This window comes from Molothrus ater, chromosome 1 (assembly GCF_012460135.2).
Source record: "Molothrus ater isolate BHLD 08-10-18 breed brown headed cowbird chromosome 1, BPBGC_Mater_1.1, whole genome shotgun sequence".
Lineage (NCBI taxonomy): Eukaryota > Metazoa > Chordata > Aves > Passeriformes > Icteridae > Molothrus > Molothrus ater.
The window spans coordinates 24,385,716-24,404,155 of NC_050478.2; the positions used below are offsets into that span (position 1 = coordinate 24,385,716).

The 18,440-nt window shown below is 40.6% G+C and overlaps 1 protein-coding gene across 4 annotated transcripts in view; it reads right to left on the minus strand.

The window, feature by feature from the left end:
* The window catches only part of CALCR (calcitonin receptor), a 161,009-nt gene that overhangs the window by 12,890 nt on the left and 129,679 nt on the right, over positions 1 to 18,440 (minus strand). For all 4 annotated transcript variants that reach the window (XM_036400211.2, XM_036400219.2, XM_036400235.2 and 1 more), the window contains 4 exons: positions 11,980 to 12,133; positions 7,007 to 7,067; positions 6,838 to 6,904; positions 4,214 to 4,432 (listed from right to left, as the gene is read on the minus strand). In XM_036400211.2, the coding sequence (XP_036256104.1) occupies positions 4,214 to 4,432; positions 6,838 to 6,904; positions 7,007 to 7,067; positions 11,980 to 12,133 (501 nt within the window). The remainder of the gene's footprint in view (positions 1 to 4,213; positions 4,433 to 6,837; positions 6,905 to 7,006; positions 7,068 to 11,979; positions 12,134 to 18,440) is intronic.

Consider the following 18,440-nt stretch of genomic DNA (forward strand, 5'->3'; position numbering starts at 1 on the left):
AGACAGTGATTATTTTCTGTTCAGCAGAAAAAACCCCTTTCATTTGCCAATAAAAACCAAGGCTGTTATGGTGAATAGCATTTTAATTTCTCATTAGAGGTAGACTTACACTTTTAGAGCCTCAGTCACCAAGGGATAGAGAAGAGCAGCTTTAGCTGCTAGTGTACTGCTGTTGATTCAGGGGCTGTTCTTCCATCCCTCCCTCACAGACCTCCACGGTGACAGTGCCATTTTATGTCACCTGACAGCCTCTAAAAACCTGGCTTGCAGGTGCTAGAGATAGAATGAGGCAGCTGGTGTAGGGAGCTTGAAAGCTGAGGCTTATTCATCCCTGGGCTGGTTTGAGAGCTCTGGGGGAACTGTGTCTATATATGGCACTAACTGATGCATCATGCAGTTAATTTTCTACTCTTCCTTTTTTCTTGTGAGGCCTCTGCTGTGGACAAATGTTAGAAGTCAGAAGCTGGGGTAGTGGTCCTTGGTAGCAGAACCTCTGACAGAAGCACAGCACCCCGATCTCTTTACAGCCTGGAACGTCTCAAAAGGTTTCCAGTGGTTCTAAGGGGGAAGGAAGCATCAGCTCCAGCCCCAGCAACAGCAGACGTGCAGGACACCCTGCCAGGTCATCAGGCACAAGCCACATCTCTCTTGCTCTGTCTCGCAATGGAGACCTGAATGCAGCTACATGCTGGACCAAGGGCTTTGGCCGTGCCACTCCTTCACAGGAGTCCTTCCCTTTACCCAGGTGTACCATTTTGTCTTCACTGGGCAGCATGATGGAGTTTTCAGGCGTTTGAGAGATGTTTTTTCATGCCAGAGGTGTGCAAGGAGCTGGTATATCTGGTACCCTAATGCTTTACAGCCCGAGGGAGTTTGCATCTTTCATGTGATTTCAGCATCATCGACCAAGTTTTGAAAATCAGGTCCTTTAAGGTAGATCTGCAACTCACTGGCTCTAGTGGAGTGCAAATGTTTGCTTTGTGGTGCCTAATTTAGGAGCTCTGTGAAATAAGATACCTGTGTGTGTTCATCAATGCATCCACAGCATCCCAATCCATGCATGTCATTCCAGTTAAGATGTGCTGGTTTTGTGTAGGGTAGAGTTAGTTTTCTTCACAGTAGCTGATCTGGGGCTCTGCTGTGGGTGTGTGCTGGATAGATACAGTGTTGATAATGCAGGGATGTTTTAGATATGGCTCAGCAGGGCCTCCAAAAGTCAAGGCCTTTGCTGCTTTTCATCTCACACCACCTTGGGTGGGCTAGGAGGACACAGGGAGCTGGGAGGGGACGCAGTCAGGACAGCTGAACCCAGCTGATCCAAGGAAAATCCCAGATCAATGGCATCATGATCAGCATGTAAAGTGGGAGGAGAAGAAAAAGGGGGATGTTAGGAGTGCTGGCATTTTTTTGCCCCAGGTAATTTTACATGTGGTGGAGCCCTACTTCCCTGAGATGCCTGAACAACTGCCTGGCAATGAGAAGGTGAGAATGAATTCTGTATTTTGCTTTGCTTGCATGTGTGGCTTTTGTTTTATCTACTAAATGGTCTTTATCTCACCTGATGAGTTTTTCCTGTTTTCTCTTTTACCCTTCCAGTTCTGTCCTCCATGCCAGTGCATGGAGTCAGTGAGTGGCTCCGTGGGGCTGAGCTGCCAGCTGGGGTTAAACCACAATGTAATGGTTAAAATATCTTTCTCTTGCCTGGTGTACTTTTCATTTCAGTATTCTGGAGACTAAAGAGCTGATATTGGTGATGGTGAGAAGATATATGACCCTCTGCATTTAGAGGATTAATTGGATGTTGGCTAGGTGGTCAGGAAAAATGTATGCATTCCCATTTGCAGCACAAAAGCCAGTCTTCCATTCCTTTTATAATTTAGGGATCTGTTCTTCAGATCTGTTAAGATGAACTGGTCTATTGTGTGAAAGACACATGGAGCAGATATTCAGTGTTTGTGAATTGTTCATACAACCATATTTGAAAACCCACTTCTGCTTAAATGGTGAGCATCGATGACACCATCACAAAAAGGGTGGGACAGATCAAAACCAGACTTCTGCTATTATTCAGAAGTGACTTCAGCAGAGGAAACTTAACTTGTTGACAAAAAAAAAATAGAAAATAAATAAAATAAATAAATAAATAAATAAATAAATACTGGCATGTTGTTTTTCAGCTGGGAAAACCATTCTCTGAAAGAAATAGTATTACATGGGGTTTTTTTTGTGAACAAGTGTTTTCTTATCTTCAATCCTCTGAGTTTTACAATAGACTGCAGTTCTTGCTTGCACCATTTCTGTGTACATGAATTATATAACTAACACATCAATCCTTCATGTTCACTTAAAGAAGTAATGTACTGCGAAAACTTGCCTCTCTCTCTGTTCTAGAAAAGGCATAAAATTTTCTCATTTAAGCAGTTCAGAAATGAAGAATGTATAACATTTTGCACCAAAAAAGATGGGTAATTTTTCCCAGGATGACTGACATGCCATGAGCTGCAAAACCCCACAGACTCTTGCTGGTGTCTGCGCAGGCTGGCTGTGCTGTGGGTCATGGGAGCACAACAGCTAGAGGGGAGACACAGCCATTACACAACTCACACAATCTCTGCTAATTACAGAACCAGCCCTAGAAGAAAATGAGCACCAGAGGAGTGATTATACGGCTGGGGATCGATCGTAAATATGCATACAAGAAATGTTAGGGAAAGGATTAAGAATGTTTATTTTAGGTTACTGGTTAAAAATCCACTCTAAGTGGAAAAGGGAAGATTGCAGTTGGTTGCAGCCAGCAAGACAACTGCACGGCCCTTCCAAAATGTCAAATTCTAGCAGGGAGCACACCAAGATTATACTGCAGAGGTGTCAAGGGTTCTTCTGTGTGAGCAGAAAGAACCCATCAGGGCTGAAACTTTCCTGCCTTGGATCCCTCCCTCACCCAACCCCCTTCATCAATGCAGCCTCCATTTTAACCTCAGTTTGGTGATTTTCTGTTGCATAATGATCACAATTAGAATTTTTAATTAAGACAATTATAATTGCTTTTGCAATTCTCCAACAACTGCATGGAATTTAAAAGATATTTTAAGAGTAAAGTGATTATTGTAACACTCTGCCTTATCCTAACTTGCTAGAACTGCAATCAAATAACTTGTCACCAAAAAACTAATTTGGAGATATTCCTCTATAGCTCTTGTAAGTGAAAAAGTAACAATACAGGCAACAATAGAAGTAACAAAGCTGTCATTCCTTTTAAGCAGAACTGTAATATAAGATGTCATACACTTCTAAAGTAGACTTATAACTTCAGTTATTCTACCCATGCAGCAGCAGGAGCACCCACAGTTTTGAAGGGATAAGGATGATAAGCAGGATATATAATATCTGACAGGGTTCATAGATTTTGGTTGCCTTATTTATAATTTCATTTAAGGAAAAAGCACTACTATTTTTTAAGCTGTTTTCTTATTAAAGCATTAAATACTTTAATACTCCACTTACTCGTTCCATATGAATAGAAGCAAGAAGTTAGTCACCATATTCACTCATGTTGACCACTACTCACAAATGCATTGAAAAAATGCCTTTCCTAGTCAGTATAGGTCTGGATATATTCCAGTCAGTCAACCAGATAACCCAGCATTTAAATGCATTTTGGTTTGGCTTGTTTTGTTAAAAAAAAACCAACCAAAACTAGACTTACCGAACAATGTATTTTCAGAGCATTTTTGAAATCAAGATGTCAATCTGATAACTTAAACTGCCTAATAATGGAATTATAACTCTTAAATGAAGCTTAGTTATCTCTGGTTTTTCTTTTGTGTGTTGGCATTCCCTCTGAACAACAGTTTGCTAAGACTGCTTATTTTAATATTAAGGTCACAGCACTAATTTTAGTCAATTTGAGCCCTTCAACAGAAGTTATGCTGGAACATAAAAGCTGTCTGTGAACTCATTTTCTCTCCACAGTTTAGAAATAGTGTGAACTGATAATTTTTACTTATTACATTGTTTCCTCTGTCTTGTTTCTGTTGACACAGTGGTGCTGCTTGTGTAAATGCAGATAATACAATACTGTGAAATGGTTGGAAAAGAACTGAAAACCCAGTTATTTCAGCTTCAGGGTAAAACTCAAAGATACTGGCAACAGTATCTTCGAGTAAATTAGCTTAACATCAAACAATTCAGCTACACTGAAGCTGCTACATACCTGGTAATGCATCAGTATGTGCATGATGTAATCATATATTTCTCCAGCTAGTCGGTTTTCTGGTCTCCAGGGAATAATAACAAACTGAATTCCCAGTAAGGGCACCAGGATTAAAGTAGCTCTAACAGCTTTCATATACATGTTGGACTCAGCACGGTGGGTATCTCTCAGCTTTGTCACCAAAACTCGGACAATGTTCAGCAAAAAGAAAAAATTGACCTGCAAAAACAAAGCTATTGTAGGTGAAAGCACTCAAATTAAACAGACATTCAAAATAAAAATACCAAACACATAAATGGCAATACACTGTAGCTTTCTAGCTTTATTGTATCTTATAATGGGCAGTTCCTTGGCAGTCAGGTCTTGGAAAATATCTTGAATATTTTCAGAAAATATCTGTTAAGCAGCTCCACATGATTTGGAGCCCGCATGGATACTTCAGGCAGGCAGGGGTCAGTTCTAGGATGCACTGGATGTTTTGCCACTGATGTGGGCAAATTCAGGGTTTCCATGGAACACGAAATATTATTTTTATATTGGAAGTTTAAATGGGGTGGACAAATTGTCCCCTAGAAATAACCACATCTCTGTCCTGAGTCTGACAGTTGCCAAATTATCTTGCCAGTTGGGATAAACTCCAGCATGTCCCTGGACACATGGAACCTATGGGAGCACACAATTTCCCTAAGGAATATGCTCCATGAACTAATGCTTCAGGCTTGTCTGTGAGCAGGGGTGTAAGGCTGTTTTTGAGGAAAACCTTGGGCATTTCTTGCCTCCACCAGACTACAGGGACCCCGTGGTACTCTACCCACAGGGAACAGGCAACTATTGCTGTCTCAGGGCAGAAAATTTTGTCCCTGATCCTTATGATCAGTGATACCAAGTAGTTCAGCATCTTCTCTCCTCAGTTATTTATGGAAATCTGATTTCATCATAGAGTAACCTGCCCTTGACCCTGGCTTCACAGAGAGCTCCTTGTGGGATGTGCTGAGAGCCTGCAGGAAGAGGGAGGGCAGAGCCAGGCTGGTAATGAGTTCAGTGATTACCCTGTGGACATCCCTGGATCACAGATCCCTTGGTCTCCAGTGTACCCACATCACTCTTTTCCCCTCTCCTACAGTAAAATCAGGCGCCGACTCTTTGGAACTTTAATAGACTTTCTTTTTCCTGCTAATTTTTTGAAATAAGGATGTAAGTGTATAACTTCCATAGATATTTCAAGAGTTCAAATCACACATATATATATATGTTTTATATATATATATATAAAACAGAAATTTCAGTTTAATTTTTTCAGAACAGTGAATCAGCAAGCTCTGGTAAAACATTTCATCACTTCTAAACTACACCTAGAGACCTTTCAACTGTTTTACATTTGTGCTCTACTAGAAAAGAGGAATAATAAATTACTTCTGAGGTCCCAGTCAACATTAAATCTAAACCTTATTCTCCATCCTATTCTGACTTCACTCACTCTGCTTAACCTTCACTTTTAGATATTCTGAAAGTAACTGTAAAAAGTCAAAGAAAGACTTTACAAAGTTAAAAACCCTCAGCTCTTCTGAATCAGTCTGCCACTATGGGATTTTTTGTAGCAAATCAAGCAGGACATACTGTAGACATTGACGTCTTCATAAGAAAAATAAGACTGGAAATGACATAAGCACAATATAGAAATAATAATATCTTATTTTGAAAATAGCTAAAGATTGCTCTTTTTCCATAATAGTTGCTTATATTTTCTTTGTGGCAAGATATAAAGACTGGGGTCACAATGACAAAAATAAAGGTTAAATGGATTATCTCAGATGGTAATTGGCATTACAGTAGCAGATACAGTCAAGATTGAAGCAATAAACCCACAATAAATGTGATTCTATGGGACCAACAGACTGCCTATAAGGCAGGGAAGGATGGGCAATTTCATATAGCTGATGTTAAAGACTGCTTCTCCAGAAAGGGTAGAAAGACTTTTTTTTTTTTTCAGCTATTATATGGAAAGTTGTTTATTCAAAGTTTTCCAAGTACTCACTGTGCTATTGTTTGATCTCTGAGGCAATTATTGCAGGTACATCCATGCAGGTGTTTGCAAGTAAGAGCAGATAAAAAGATGAAAGTGCATCTTGGGTGACACAATGACATGAGCTTGGGGCTTGGGTTGGGCAAAACCTGTTCTGCACCTGTCAGGAAGGTCAGGGTTACCATGCCTGACTGCAGGACTGGCATACCAGATGCTGTATGTATGCACATTGCCAAGCTGCACTTGGAATCTTGTCCTCCTACTCAAACAGCACAGTTTGAGTTCTTTCCCTGGATTCTTTTAGCTCCCTACCTTTGGAACATACCAGCTCAGTGGCCAGAAGAACCCATGCTGAGCAACCAGCTCACCCCAGCTAAGGCACAGTTAAATGATTGATGTCACATAAATGCAGTGTATTCTTCTTAAGTCCCACAGGAAAAAAGTGTTGTGAGCCTGTCCTTTGTAACACTGAGTAGAGAAAGCCTCTAGTTACTTCTGGGTTTTGACCAAAATACTTATAGTACAGAAGCTTCTATTTTGTTTGGGTTAGTACCATTTTAAAATACTTATTTATACTGTTGATAGCAAACAATATTCTTACCAATAAAGCTGCCATTACAGGTCCATGAACAATATAAAGCAAGTGTGTGTCAACACTCATCCAGCAGCTGGAGGAGAAATACAGCATTAACATTTGTTATTAACTTGAATAAAATTTGCTGCATAGTTAAATAATGCTAAATTCCTTCAAAAACAGATGTGCTACTCACTTGTCATTGAAGTATCTGGCTCTTGCAACTGCATGAATGGATGCTGGCACTAAAGGGAACCCTGAAATGATTAAGGTTATAGATCAGTCTTGGTATTTGTTTAGCTTGAATTTCATGTGTCAAACACTAATAAGTCTGTTGTTCACAAAACACATGGATGTGAAATCACATCCTTCAGGAAAGAACTTGCTCCATCATACCCAGATCCTGTCAACACCTCAATGATGAGATACAAAAGGGATTAACATTCAAGGCAGGCCAAAAAGAAGAAGCAAAAACCACAGACCATGCTCTCCTGGGGTGTCTCAAAGCTGCTGCCAGGCACCCCTGTACTACTGTGGCTTTTGCAGGGAAGGGTGTGAGCAGGGAGTGTGGGAAGGATGTAGGGATCATTCTGTTCTCAGAGGAGACTTCTCTCAGGAAACCAGGGACACTTGTTAAAGTCATGTAAATAACTGTTGAGCAAGAGAGAGGCACATTGACTTGCATGCCAGATTATGGAGCAATAAGAAACAGAGTGAAGAGTTTCTCTTTTGGAGTCAATGGCATGAGAAATTGTTTGGAGCCAGGAGGTTTTTGGGGGATGGGAATTTATATATGTTCTGTAGGTGCTCAGCATCTGTACAGCCAAGCCCACTCCATGCAGCTCTATCTCAACAGGGAGAAGAGCTGTGAATACCATAAATCCACGTATCCAGACTTATTTGTGACACCTCAGAGGAGTCTTTGACAGGGAGCTGATGGGAGAAAATTTGCACTGGGCTCGGCAACATGCCATGCTTAACAAAATAGAAAGCTCAGGTTCTTATTTCCAGCTTGACACTGAGAGTGACAGTCTGGTCCAATCCTTTTCATTTCCCTTCAGCTTGCTTAAATGTCATATCCCTTTCCAATAGGTTAGAAACCTGGAACTGGGGAGCCTGCACCACGGTGCTGAGCCCAGTCTGTGCAGCCTTGCACATACAGACAGCTGGACACGATCTGCTGCCTTGTCTGTCCTGTGCAGAGAGCTTGGCACACACCTTTGGGGCTACTGCTGCCTGTTCTCTATGAACCACTGACCTTTCTACCGAGCTTTGGATATTCTACAATTACAAATTAAAATGTGTGAAAATATCCTATTGACACTATGATTAATCATGGAGGGATTAAAAGACCATAGCTCCTGTTTTTTTCACATGTTAGTGGTTTCATAAAAATATTTAGAAGAGATGGAGGATCCTTAACCATATTGTGGGGAGTGAAAACAAGGTCCAAAGATACATAAAAAAGACACTCTTATGTTTCCAGGCATCTTTAAGCAATAGCTTAAAGATTACTGCCAAAAAAAAAAGGTGTTCTTATTGCAATTTATCTTGGGAAGACAAGGCAGCTGTGGGAGAACAAACTGGATTACCTTCTTTATATGTTTTTAGAAAGTGATTCCTAGGCCTCTGGCTGCAGAATTACCTTTTAGGGTGATGATGCACAGCAAAACAACAAAAAGCTCAGAATAAAAAGAAAGGAGCTTATGACCTCAGGGTGAGCTCATGGGATTGACAGCTTGAGAAAATAGTTTTGATTGGGAAATGGAGCAAGCCTGGGCCAGTTTTGTTAGAAGATTGAAATGCAATTTTTAAGGGGCCTTTCTAATAGCAAAACTTCTTCAGCTGAAAACTGTGGCCTGGAGTATTGCAAGTAGAACATGCCATATGATGTAAAAAGAGTTTTTTCTTCTGCTAAATGCATTAGCCTGGGATATTTGGCTCAACAAACTCAAAAGCAAATATCAAGAATGCTGTGGAAAGCCTTCATTGGCTAGTTACAGGCTAAGAAGCTCATGACCCTCTGAAGGTCAGATTTCCAGCTGCAGGCTGGATGGGCTATTCTAGGGCTAAGTGTTGCTCTTGCAAAGGGCCAAAAAGCAGAGAGTAGCAGAGAAGTGGAGCATCAAACACTGTGGGGTCGTGGTTACATGTATGAGTCCCACCTGCAGTCGGTGAGAAGTGAATAATGAAGAGAAGGTCCCCAGCCATCCCAGGGACAGGTAGGACACATCCCTTTATGTCATGCCAGGTCCTTTACAGCACAAACTGGCAATTAGGTCAGTATTCCCAGCACCATTTGGAAGGCACTAAAGGTTTCAGCACTGTCCAAATAAATGATTCCCTTTCCACTTTGATGTGGGTGAAGCTGCCTGAAGCAGCCAGAGTGAACTGTACTGTTGCACACAGTTGATACTGTTTCCTTGTCCTGCCTATTGGTGATTTCCTGACCCAGAGAAACAATAACAAATGAGAAATGACATCTGCAACAGTGGTTCCCAGAGAAGGGGTCAGCTGATGGCATCAGCCTTGAAATACATCTGCCCATGCCAGATTCCATTCAATCACCTCAAACCTTTTGTAGATGTTTTTTATATTTGCTCAGATTTTTTATTTTTCTTATAAAGCTATTTTAAAAATGTCATTAGTGGTTTTCCAAATAAAGTAGGCCAGATCTTCTTGCATAGAGATTAGCAAGAGCAATGAATAATGAGTAACTTTGTTTTGGACATTTGCCTTGATCTCTTGAATTGCAATTCAGAGCGCAGCCTGCTCTGGTTCCTCTGTATTGCCCTTTGGAGAAATGTGTCTCTGTCCATTGATTAACATAGATGGATGTTTAAAGTTAGACTGTGTCACTACTCCTTCTGGAATCAGTGGAATTACAATGATTCATGCAAACTTAAGGGGTTACCAGACTGTTGTAATCAGACCATTTTGCTATTAATAATATTTCTATTTAAGTTAGGAGGTGCTAATCATGACTTCTTTTTTTTTTTTTCTTTGGAAGCATTCATCTAGTTTCATAAAAATGGCTGCAGACACCATTGTCAAGAGTTATGTACATTTTTTATAACTGTTTCCTTCTCAAGATATCAGCACCCTGTTACCACTGCCACTACCCTTTTTATTTTTGGGCAGCTCTGCAGACACTGATGTGTGTCTTATCAGGTAACTTCACTGAATTCCCCACTGTGCTGCTGGTGCCATTCTCAGCACTACTACAGCTGGCTCATTACCTTTCATTGCAGGCTGGATGTCACAGGTACATTAAATTGCACTGCCTAAATTGAAAGACACCAGAAAAAAAAATTATGTCTATGACCATATTGCTCTTCCACAATTGGATGTGGAGTGACACTATATTGGGAAGCTTTGTTCTGTGAGATATGAAAAAGCTTTGTCTGGAAGCAAATGTTTAAAATGACTCGTCACATTGGGTTGCTGTTTCACATCCCTATGAGACTTTTTATATTGAAATATTCTGAGCTATGAGATTTTTGTGATAGCACAAAAATCTGCTGCTTGCTCCAAGAGGACTCAGCTATTTGGATTGGCATGGTTCAGAAACTCTAAGTTGATTTAGGGCTCATCAGGATGGTTGTCTTCGTTTAAGAGATGATAATGTTTCACATACTTATAATTCCAAAAGCATTACAAGTGCCTCTCTTAGAAAAGATGCCATTCTCACAAGAAAAAAGAATGCATGCTGGTGTTCTCATTAAGAAAAACCCAACAAACAAACAAAAACCATCAAAGACAAATTATTCTTTTCCTGGAGTCTGCTATCTGACACTACAAAGTATATGAGCTAGAAAATCATGTTAATTTTCTTGTTATCTAATGTAGGTATCCAGCGAGCACTGAGCCTTATATCGAAAGGGGACAGTAAATGATCAGATTTTAAAATGAAAATCCAGACAGGGGATAACTTTGCTGTTACTGCCCATTTAGGATCAAATATTGGATACCTAACTTGTGTCTGAAGATAGTGTAAAATATCTTCAGAACATATAGAACTGGGTAATTTTCCTCTGACCTAGTTACCTAGTTATCTAATTATCCATTTATCTAATCTAAAAATTTCTCATTTTTATTGGTTTAAGCAATAGGGCTATTTTTCTATTTCCCTCCTGTAAATGAAATAATCTTGAAAAAGTACAGCTTCACCAAAGAGGATGGCAAATACAGAATAAATTGTGTGTGTGTGCAGTGGGACAATGGGTAAAGGTCCATTATTTGCTGCTTTGCTGCACCAGTGGTTTCAAGATAGGGGAGCTGCCTTACCAGAAATTGGAATGAGGCCAGAGATTCATGGTTGCCAAATTGGAAAAAAGCTCTTGATATTGATTTTCTGTCAACACTGATGCAGAATTGATGTAAAATAGTGATTTAAATGTAATAGATTAATTGTAATGTACTGATTACATTTATATGGTCTTTTATTGGACCAGATAGTCCAAAGGAAAAATATCTTCTGTTACCCATTAAAAAGGCAAGGGGTCCCTTAGGGAAACAGAAAACAAGAGAATGCATATTTGGAGATGAAGAACCAGACCTAGTCATGGTTCCTTGGGCAATATGCATATGACCACATGCTGTTGGACAAAACCAGTCCTGACAGCAAAGCCATTACCTACTTAGTAGGTAAGATCAAATTTTTTCCTTTAAAACAGCATACGACAAAATGCATCTGATACTGGATTCACTTCCTGAGAAATTCTGCTTCCTCTTTGTATGCTGTGTTTGCTTCACTTTGTGAGACACAGATACTGATCTTTCCTCTTGATTCCAGGAAAAATATTCTTTATAGGTACTGTCACACATTCATGTTTTTGTATATATGTGACAAAAATAAACATCTATTTTTTTCAGAAAATATATATTCTTGAATAGAAATATACTTCTTCCAATAGCTTTCTGTAACAGAGCATAAGCACTTCTTTCTGCAAATCCCAATATGTAGCAAATAAAAAATACTTTTTTTGTGCTGTTTTTTGTAAATTTCTAAGCCCATGTAACTATATGCACTCAAATTAAAGGTCCAAGAACTCAGTCTTAAGCTACGACCTAACGATATTAACTAGATCATAAGTGATATGTAAGTGCTAGAAGAATTCAAAAATCTGAGGGTACTGACCATCCTGCTACAGATGGTAGCATACATACCCCAGCCCAAGAGGTAATACCAGTGCAAACGCTGTTCTTCGGCAAACACTGCCACCACGATCAGCGTGTGGAGATAAATGCCTTCACAGAGCATCCAGAAGTAGTTGCAGCCCAGCATGTACTGATGAAAGAATTGCAGCACTTTGCAGCTTACCTGTTAGATAAATGAGAGAAAGTCACACACTTGATCAGCATTTTGCATTTAAGTAGGCAAAGACAAATGTTACTGCTAGGCTATAAGAAAGCAAAGGGTAACAAAAATTCCCAGCTCTTTCTGGTTTTTGGGATTTTTTTCAGCACCTATCAGTGAGAAGGATTTCAAACTTTAATAAATGAGATGAACTAATGGAATTAAATTAAATTAAATGAATTAAATTAAATTAAATTAGCCTAGAGAAAAGGAGGCTTGGGGTGACCTTATCACTCTCTATAACTCCCTGAAAGGTGGTTGGGGTCAGGTGGGGTTGGCCTCTTTCTCCAGGCAGCAACTGACAGAATGAGAGAACACAGTCTCAAGCTGTGTCAAGGGAAATATAGGTTGGATATTAGGAAAAAGTTTTTTACAGAAAGAATGATAAAGTACTGGAATTGTCTGCTCAGGGAGGTGCTGGAGTCACAATCCCTGGATGTGTTTAAAAGAAGTGCCATGGTTTAGTTGAGGTGTTAGGGCATGGGTTGGACTCAACGATCTTCAAACCTAGTGATTCTGTGATTCTGGAAATTAAATTAAAACAAATTAAAGTCCTTACAAAGTAGAAGAGAATTATGATAACAGCACTCCTAAAATACCAAAATTTAAATATTTCCTTAAAAACTCAGTAATCTGGCCACTTGTTCTACAGGTCAAAGGAGGGCTGCGAAAAAGACTAACATTGAGCTCCAATTTCGATGACTTGCTTTTGATCAAGCTTTTCTAAATTTTTTCAGGACTGTCTTCTAAGTCAAAGTCATTTACACTTTAAACAGCCCCCAGCTCTGAATGAATTGTTTTGGAAAGTGCGAGCTTTTGTGGCAGCAGAGATTCTTTTTGTAGGGTAGCAGGGATACTGTCATTGCCACTTTGTGAGGCAACAGCTTTGCTCTATTTTGATGAAATAACAAATTGACATGTGGAGCTAAATGGAGCTGGTGTAGTGGTTCCCATGCATGGTTCAGACGAGGCTGCAGACAGAGACCTTGAGAAGGGATTGTGGCTACACATTTCTGGGAATCAGTGGGCAGATGGTGGAGGGAACCATGTTGTGTCCGCTACAGAAGTGCCAGCTGGTGAGGGAAATGCTGCTCCTCTTCTGAATGGGTCTCATGTCCATTTGCTTTCTTAGGGACAGCAGTGAGGTCCTCCACCTGGACTTCCTGGTCACCACAACGCAGGAGGGCCAGGAGGAGTGTCAGGCATTGCTGTGCTGACAGAGACCCACTGCTTCTGGGGAGCACCACATGCTGTCTGGAAATCGGAGGTCATAGCAGTGATAGCAAAGTAACAGTCACCATCTGTGGCCACAGGAGAATAACTATTTCCCTTAACTTCTGCAGATGTTTTCCAAGCTGACTACCTGCGCTGCACAAGATGTCATTAGTATTCACTTGTCTCCTTCAAGAGACACTTTTGCAGTTCAGCAGATAGGGGACTGCATGTTTTCCATTTGTCTGGACTGCGCCTCTGATTCAGAAAATCTTCTCAGTTTCCAGTCCACCACCTTCTGTTCCCAATTCATAATTGCCCAAACATGTGCATTTCATTCTGTTTCAAAATTTGCAGTGCAGGTTGGTGTTCATGAAAATATAGGTTTATTGATAGGTTAGGATATAGAGTTCTGACAAGATTAGTGTGAACTGTTTTTTATTTTCTAGCAATTCATGTTTTCTTCTCACCATGCAGGACAGAACAGACTATTACATCTTTTTTTCCATACTGTGGCTGAACAGTTCTTAAAAGTGTGTCCAAAAAGGGTTGTATACTGCACCCAACCCAACCGAGCCAACCACCACTACCACCACCACCAAAACAAATGATAAGTGAAGATGTATTTGCTCCTTATTTTCTGTGGGTTAATTAAGGCTCTTATATCATCCCTGGACTGTTTTTCAGAGATCTGGGTCAATATGTTTATTGTCTTGTTTCCTAGCCCACACTCAATGCAGCCTCCTAGCTGGTGGCTTTCCTTTATCCCTTCTCCCCTTATTGACCACCCATCCCTACAAGGGCTGCCTTGCCTGACGGGCACTTCCCTCAGTCTGCACACAGATTCAGGTGCCCTCCCTGGCATCAGCCAGACACCTGGGCCTCTAAAATGCAAGCAAACTTCCTGAGCCATCAGAGCAGTTTTCTGTGTCTGAGGTTTGGGCTGGGCTAGCACTGTGTCCTCTTGTGGAGGTCTCCAAGGAGGACCTGCAGGTCAGAGGGGCCACCTGAGAGCTCAAGGCATCGTTTTCCTCATGGCTCTAGTGGGAGTGACTCAGGGTGCCTGCGTAATGCACATGGGCTGGTCCTGCTCTTCCCAGGGCCAAATTATCCCAGCATTCCATCCAGACACCTGCGCTCTAGGAACAACTAGAGGAGGAGATGAGCACAGATGGTGAGTTCTGCAATAAAATCTGTGGTACTTCTCAAGTGTGTCATTTTGACTTAATTCTTCCCTGTTTCATACTGCCCAACTGAAAGGAAGGTGGCTATGGAGGATCCTTGCTCCTCTTTGCCCCTTCTCTGTATGCACTGCTCACCAGCCCTCTGAGCAGAGACTGACTGAACACACCTTCCACTAGAACCAAGCCAGTCTTTTCTGGAACTTGTATCTGTAGCTCAAACAAATGCAATCATAGAAAAACATTTGCTGACAGCTGTAGTGCTAAGTTCCATTTGCTTCATTTCCCAACATTTCTTTCTTTTGTGTACCCTCCATCTGAACTATGACTTGTGGCTTCAAAACTGAAATATTTTACTTATCCTTTAGAACAATGGACATGCAGACAACAAATGACTTGAGGAACTTAATAACTTCTGATGTAAAAAGTTAGAGAAGTAAGAAAACCCTTGGCAAAGAATAAAGGATTATTATGACTAATACTTTCACACACATCACATTAATTTGAGAATTTATCTGAACAAGTTATTATAAGGAGTTTAAACACAACAGTGCATTGAGATAAGATGTTATATTCATATTATTCAAAGGGAAACAAGAATCGGTCTGCTTTGGATGAGGTAACTAATGCAGTGTGTTTTAGCTATAGCTAAGTGATGCAATGGAAATACTTTCCTACAATAAAGAAACTGTTTTTCTTCATTCAGAGCAAGTAAAAGAGATTTTTCAGTAGAAGAGAACTTTTTACTGATAAGAATTGGATTGGTAAAAATAAAACACAACAAATGCAACCAACACCTTGGAGTATATTAATCTTAATTGAGAAAATATCAAAAATAGTAAGTTTTATATAGCATTTAATTTTACAGAAACAAGTAAAATAAAACTGCAAGATGATATCTTGCATTGCACAGGTGGAAGATTTGCTTCTGTAACTGATTGTTTTCTTTACTATAATTTATAAGCCTTTACTATAATCTATAAAGACTGATATCTATAATTTATAAAGACTAGTATTTTTACTATAAGGGTGGTGAGACACTCAAACAGGGTGCCCAGAGGGGTTGTAGACTCTCTGTTTGTGCAAGTGTTCAAGACCACGCTGACTGGGGCTCTAAGGAACCTGGTCTAAGGGAAGGTGTCTCTGCCGACGGCAGAGCTGTTGGAATTGGATAATCTTTAGGGTCTCTTCCAACCAAACCATTCCAAGATCTAGGATTTTATGACTGTCAACTTTGAGATAAAAACATGTGCAGGAAGTTTGTTTTCTGCTGAAGACAAAAGTTATGTTGTAAGTTCTTTGAGACAGAGGCTCTGTCCTTGCTATGTTTTGTACAATATGCAGCGCCGTGAAATCCAGGAAAAGATTATTTCAGCACCTTCACACTCTCAAGGGGAGTTAAAAGTCATGAGCTTTTCAGTCTGCAACCTGGTGTGCAGGTGACTGAAGCTAGTGGGTTTTAGTTCATGAGCAGCACAGGCTGGGAGGAAATAGCAGGTCCTTTATAGTGCAGCCCCATAGCTGTTGCTCAGGTTAGTCTCCTGAACAAAGGAATAACAAATATCCCACTTTTTGACAGCCTGGAAACAGACAGCACTGTCCTGCACTGTTCTGTTGATGGCTATAGCAAGGGTAAGTGTGGGAAAATTATCAGGAAAAAATTACCAGCCCTCAAAGTCAGCCTCAAAAAAGCAGAACTTTTTGTGCTTCTGGAAGGACGGTCAAGAATGAACCTCTTTTGGCAGAATGCAGTATGGAAAGAAACCCAGTCTGCGAGCAAGGAGGCTGCCTCTGACCATGTGTTTGCACTGCATTGATGGGCACAGAAACTGAGAAAAGTTCTCTACAGATCTGCAGGACAGCATCCAAGAAAAAAAAGAGTCCATTACTGCTGATTTTCCTTCCTCATAAAAGCAACCCCCAATGACTGCAATGATCATGGCCTAATTACTCAGGGGCAAAAGGGGTCAATAGGAATACAGTCAGTCATATTCCTCTCCCTTGCAAATCTTGCAGAGAGTTATGGAAATCTTGTAAACACCACAGCTGCAATATGCAACAAAAGCACTTCAAAAGGATTCTGGAATATTTCCCAGAGGAGAAATAAAACAATTTACTCTCCTTTTACAAGAAAGAGATAGAAACGGTGTCTATGATGTTTTGCAGGGCATACTGGCATGTTATAAACACTTTTAATGTTCCAGTCCTGCCAAAGGAGTCCCAAAGGTCCATCTGCCTATGAAGGACCCTGCAATTGCACAATAATGTAATTGGCATAGTGCTCTCCTCAGCTAATCCGGCAGCCTCTCATCACATGTGCTTGTCATTTCTCTGTTAAGGCTCTCCTTGGTTATTGGTTAATAGCTTTTGGACAGAAAACTGTACCACTTACCCTCATTGGGGCGAGTCTGGTAAAAACTCTTGAACTGCATAAACCCCAAAACTCCACTTTCATGGATAATAACAAAATTTAATATGAAATAAACCTGCTAATTGTTTGAGGAAGGTTGTCCTAGTAATTCAGTCAGAGCAAAAGGCTTGACTCTGTTTTGGCACAGTAAAGTCACACAGATTCCCATGTGTGCCCATTCCTGCAGTGCTCTCCTGGGTAAAGGAGCTCAGGGTGGCAGCCTGGGAGATCTCTGTTTTACATCAGTACTTATCAACTCCAGAGAGCCTGCCCTATGGAAAGCAAGTATGGGAAAGCCCCTCAGCTTGCATAATGAAATGTTTCTTCTCCAAAGCTCACTATCTATTGAAATGCCTCCCACCGACATTTCAAATAAATTGCTGAGAGGAGGCCAGCCAGGGTTATCAATTTTAAACCAAGCCAGCTATATGAGCCATCACTACAGCTGTACACTTCTTTGTTTAAAGGGAAATAATATTTGACCTTACTATCCTCGTTCCTCTTCACCTCTGGGAAACCTCCCCAGTGCATGGCAGCAAAGGACCCTCCTCAGAGAGATTACAGCTTGCCATGGAGACCAGATATGATTTATTCAAATTCAGTTTGAAGGCAATACAATATATTCTCAAACATTCTAAACTTAGCATTTTAAAGGAGTAGCTTCAAGTTTGATTACTGCTCTGCCTTAAAAAATGGTGGTTTTTTCCCTCACTATTAGAACACTATTCTCAGAAAACATTCTTAAATTCCAAGTATCCATATGTTACACAAATAAGCCATAAAAGTTTTTTCCAAAGCAAGACTGTGCTAAGTATTGTAGCTGTAAATCACTGGCTATCAGAACATCACACCATTATAAAATGTATCTGCAATGAGTCATCCATTAAACTGTGTTCCAGTCAGAAACCTGGCGTACTGGGGTTTGGAAGAAGATTAACATTTTAATATACTTTTAAACAATTTACAGAATGAAATGTACACAGTTCTCAGAGAGCTCCCAGGTTTTTTGTTACAAGACAGCAAAATATGAAATTAAACAACAGGGGATATTCTTAACAGCGTGTGTGTCCATGTCCATGCTATAGCAAAGCAGCCAGCCCAGATTTACACATTCTGGACAGGAATTAATGAGGCTACATCTGCACATACCTGAGTCTTGGCTGCTGTAGCAATAGTTTGGATCTCTGCAGGGCCAGAGGGGTTCTCAGAGCACATCAGGCCCTGCCTCAGTGTGCAGTGGCCACTGGCTCCTCACCTGCAGGATGGCAAGTGTGACACAGGTGTGAGGCAAAGCAAAACAGCCTCACCATTCCCAGGGGGTTTTATCAGCTTGTTTTCTGAGTGGTGTTGCCAGACTGAGGCAATTTTTCAGGGAGCCATTGTAGAGATGAGCCTGGCTGATGGAGGGGACCAGATAGGCCAGCAACGAGGGAGAGAAAACAAAGGCAGGGCTGCGTAAAAAAATAGC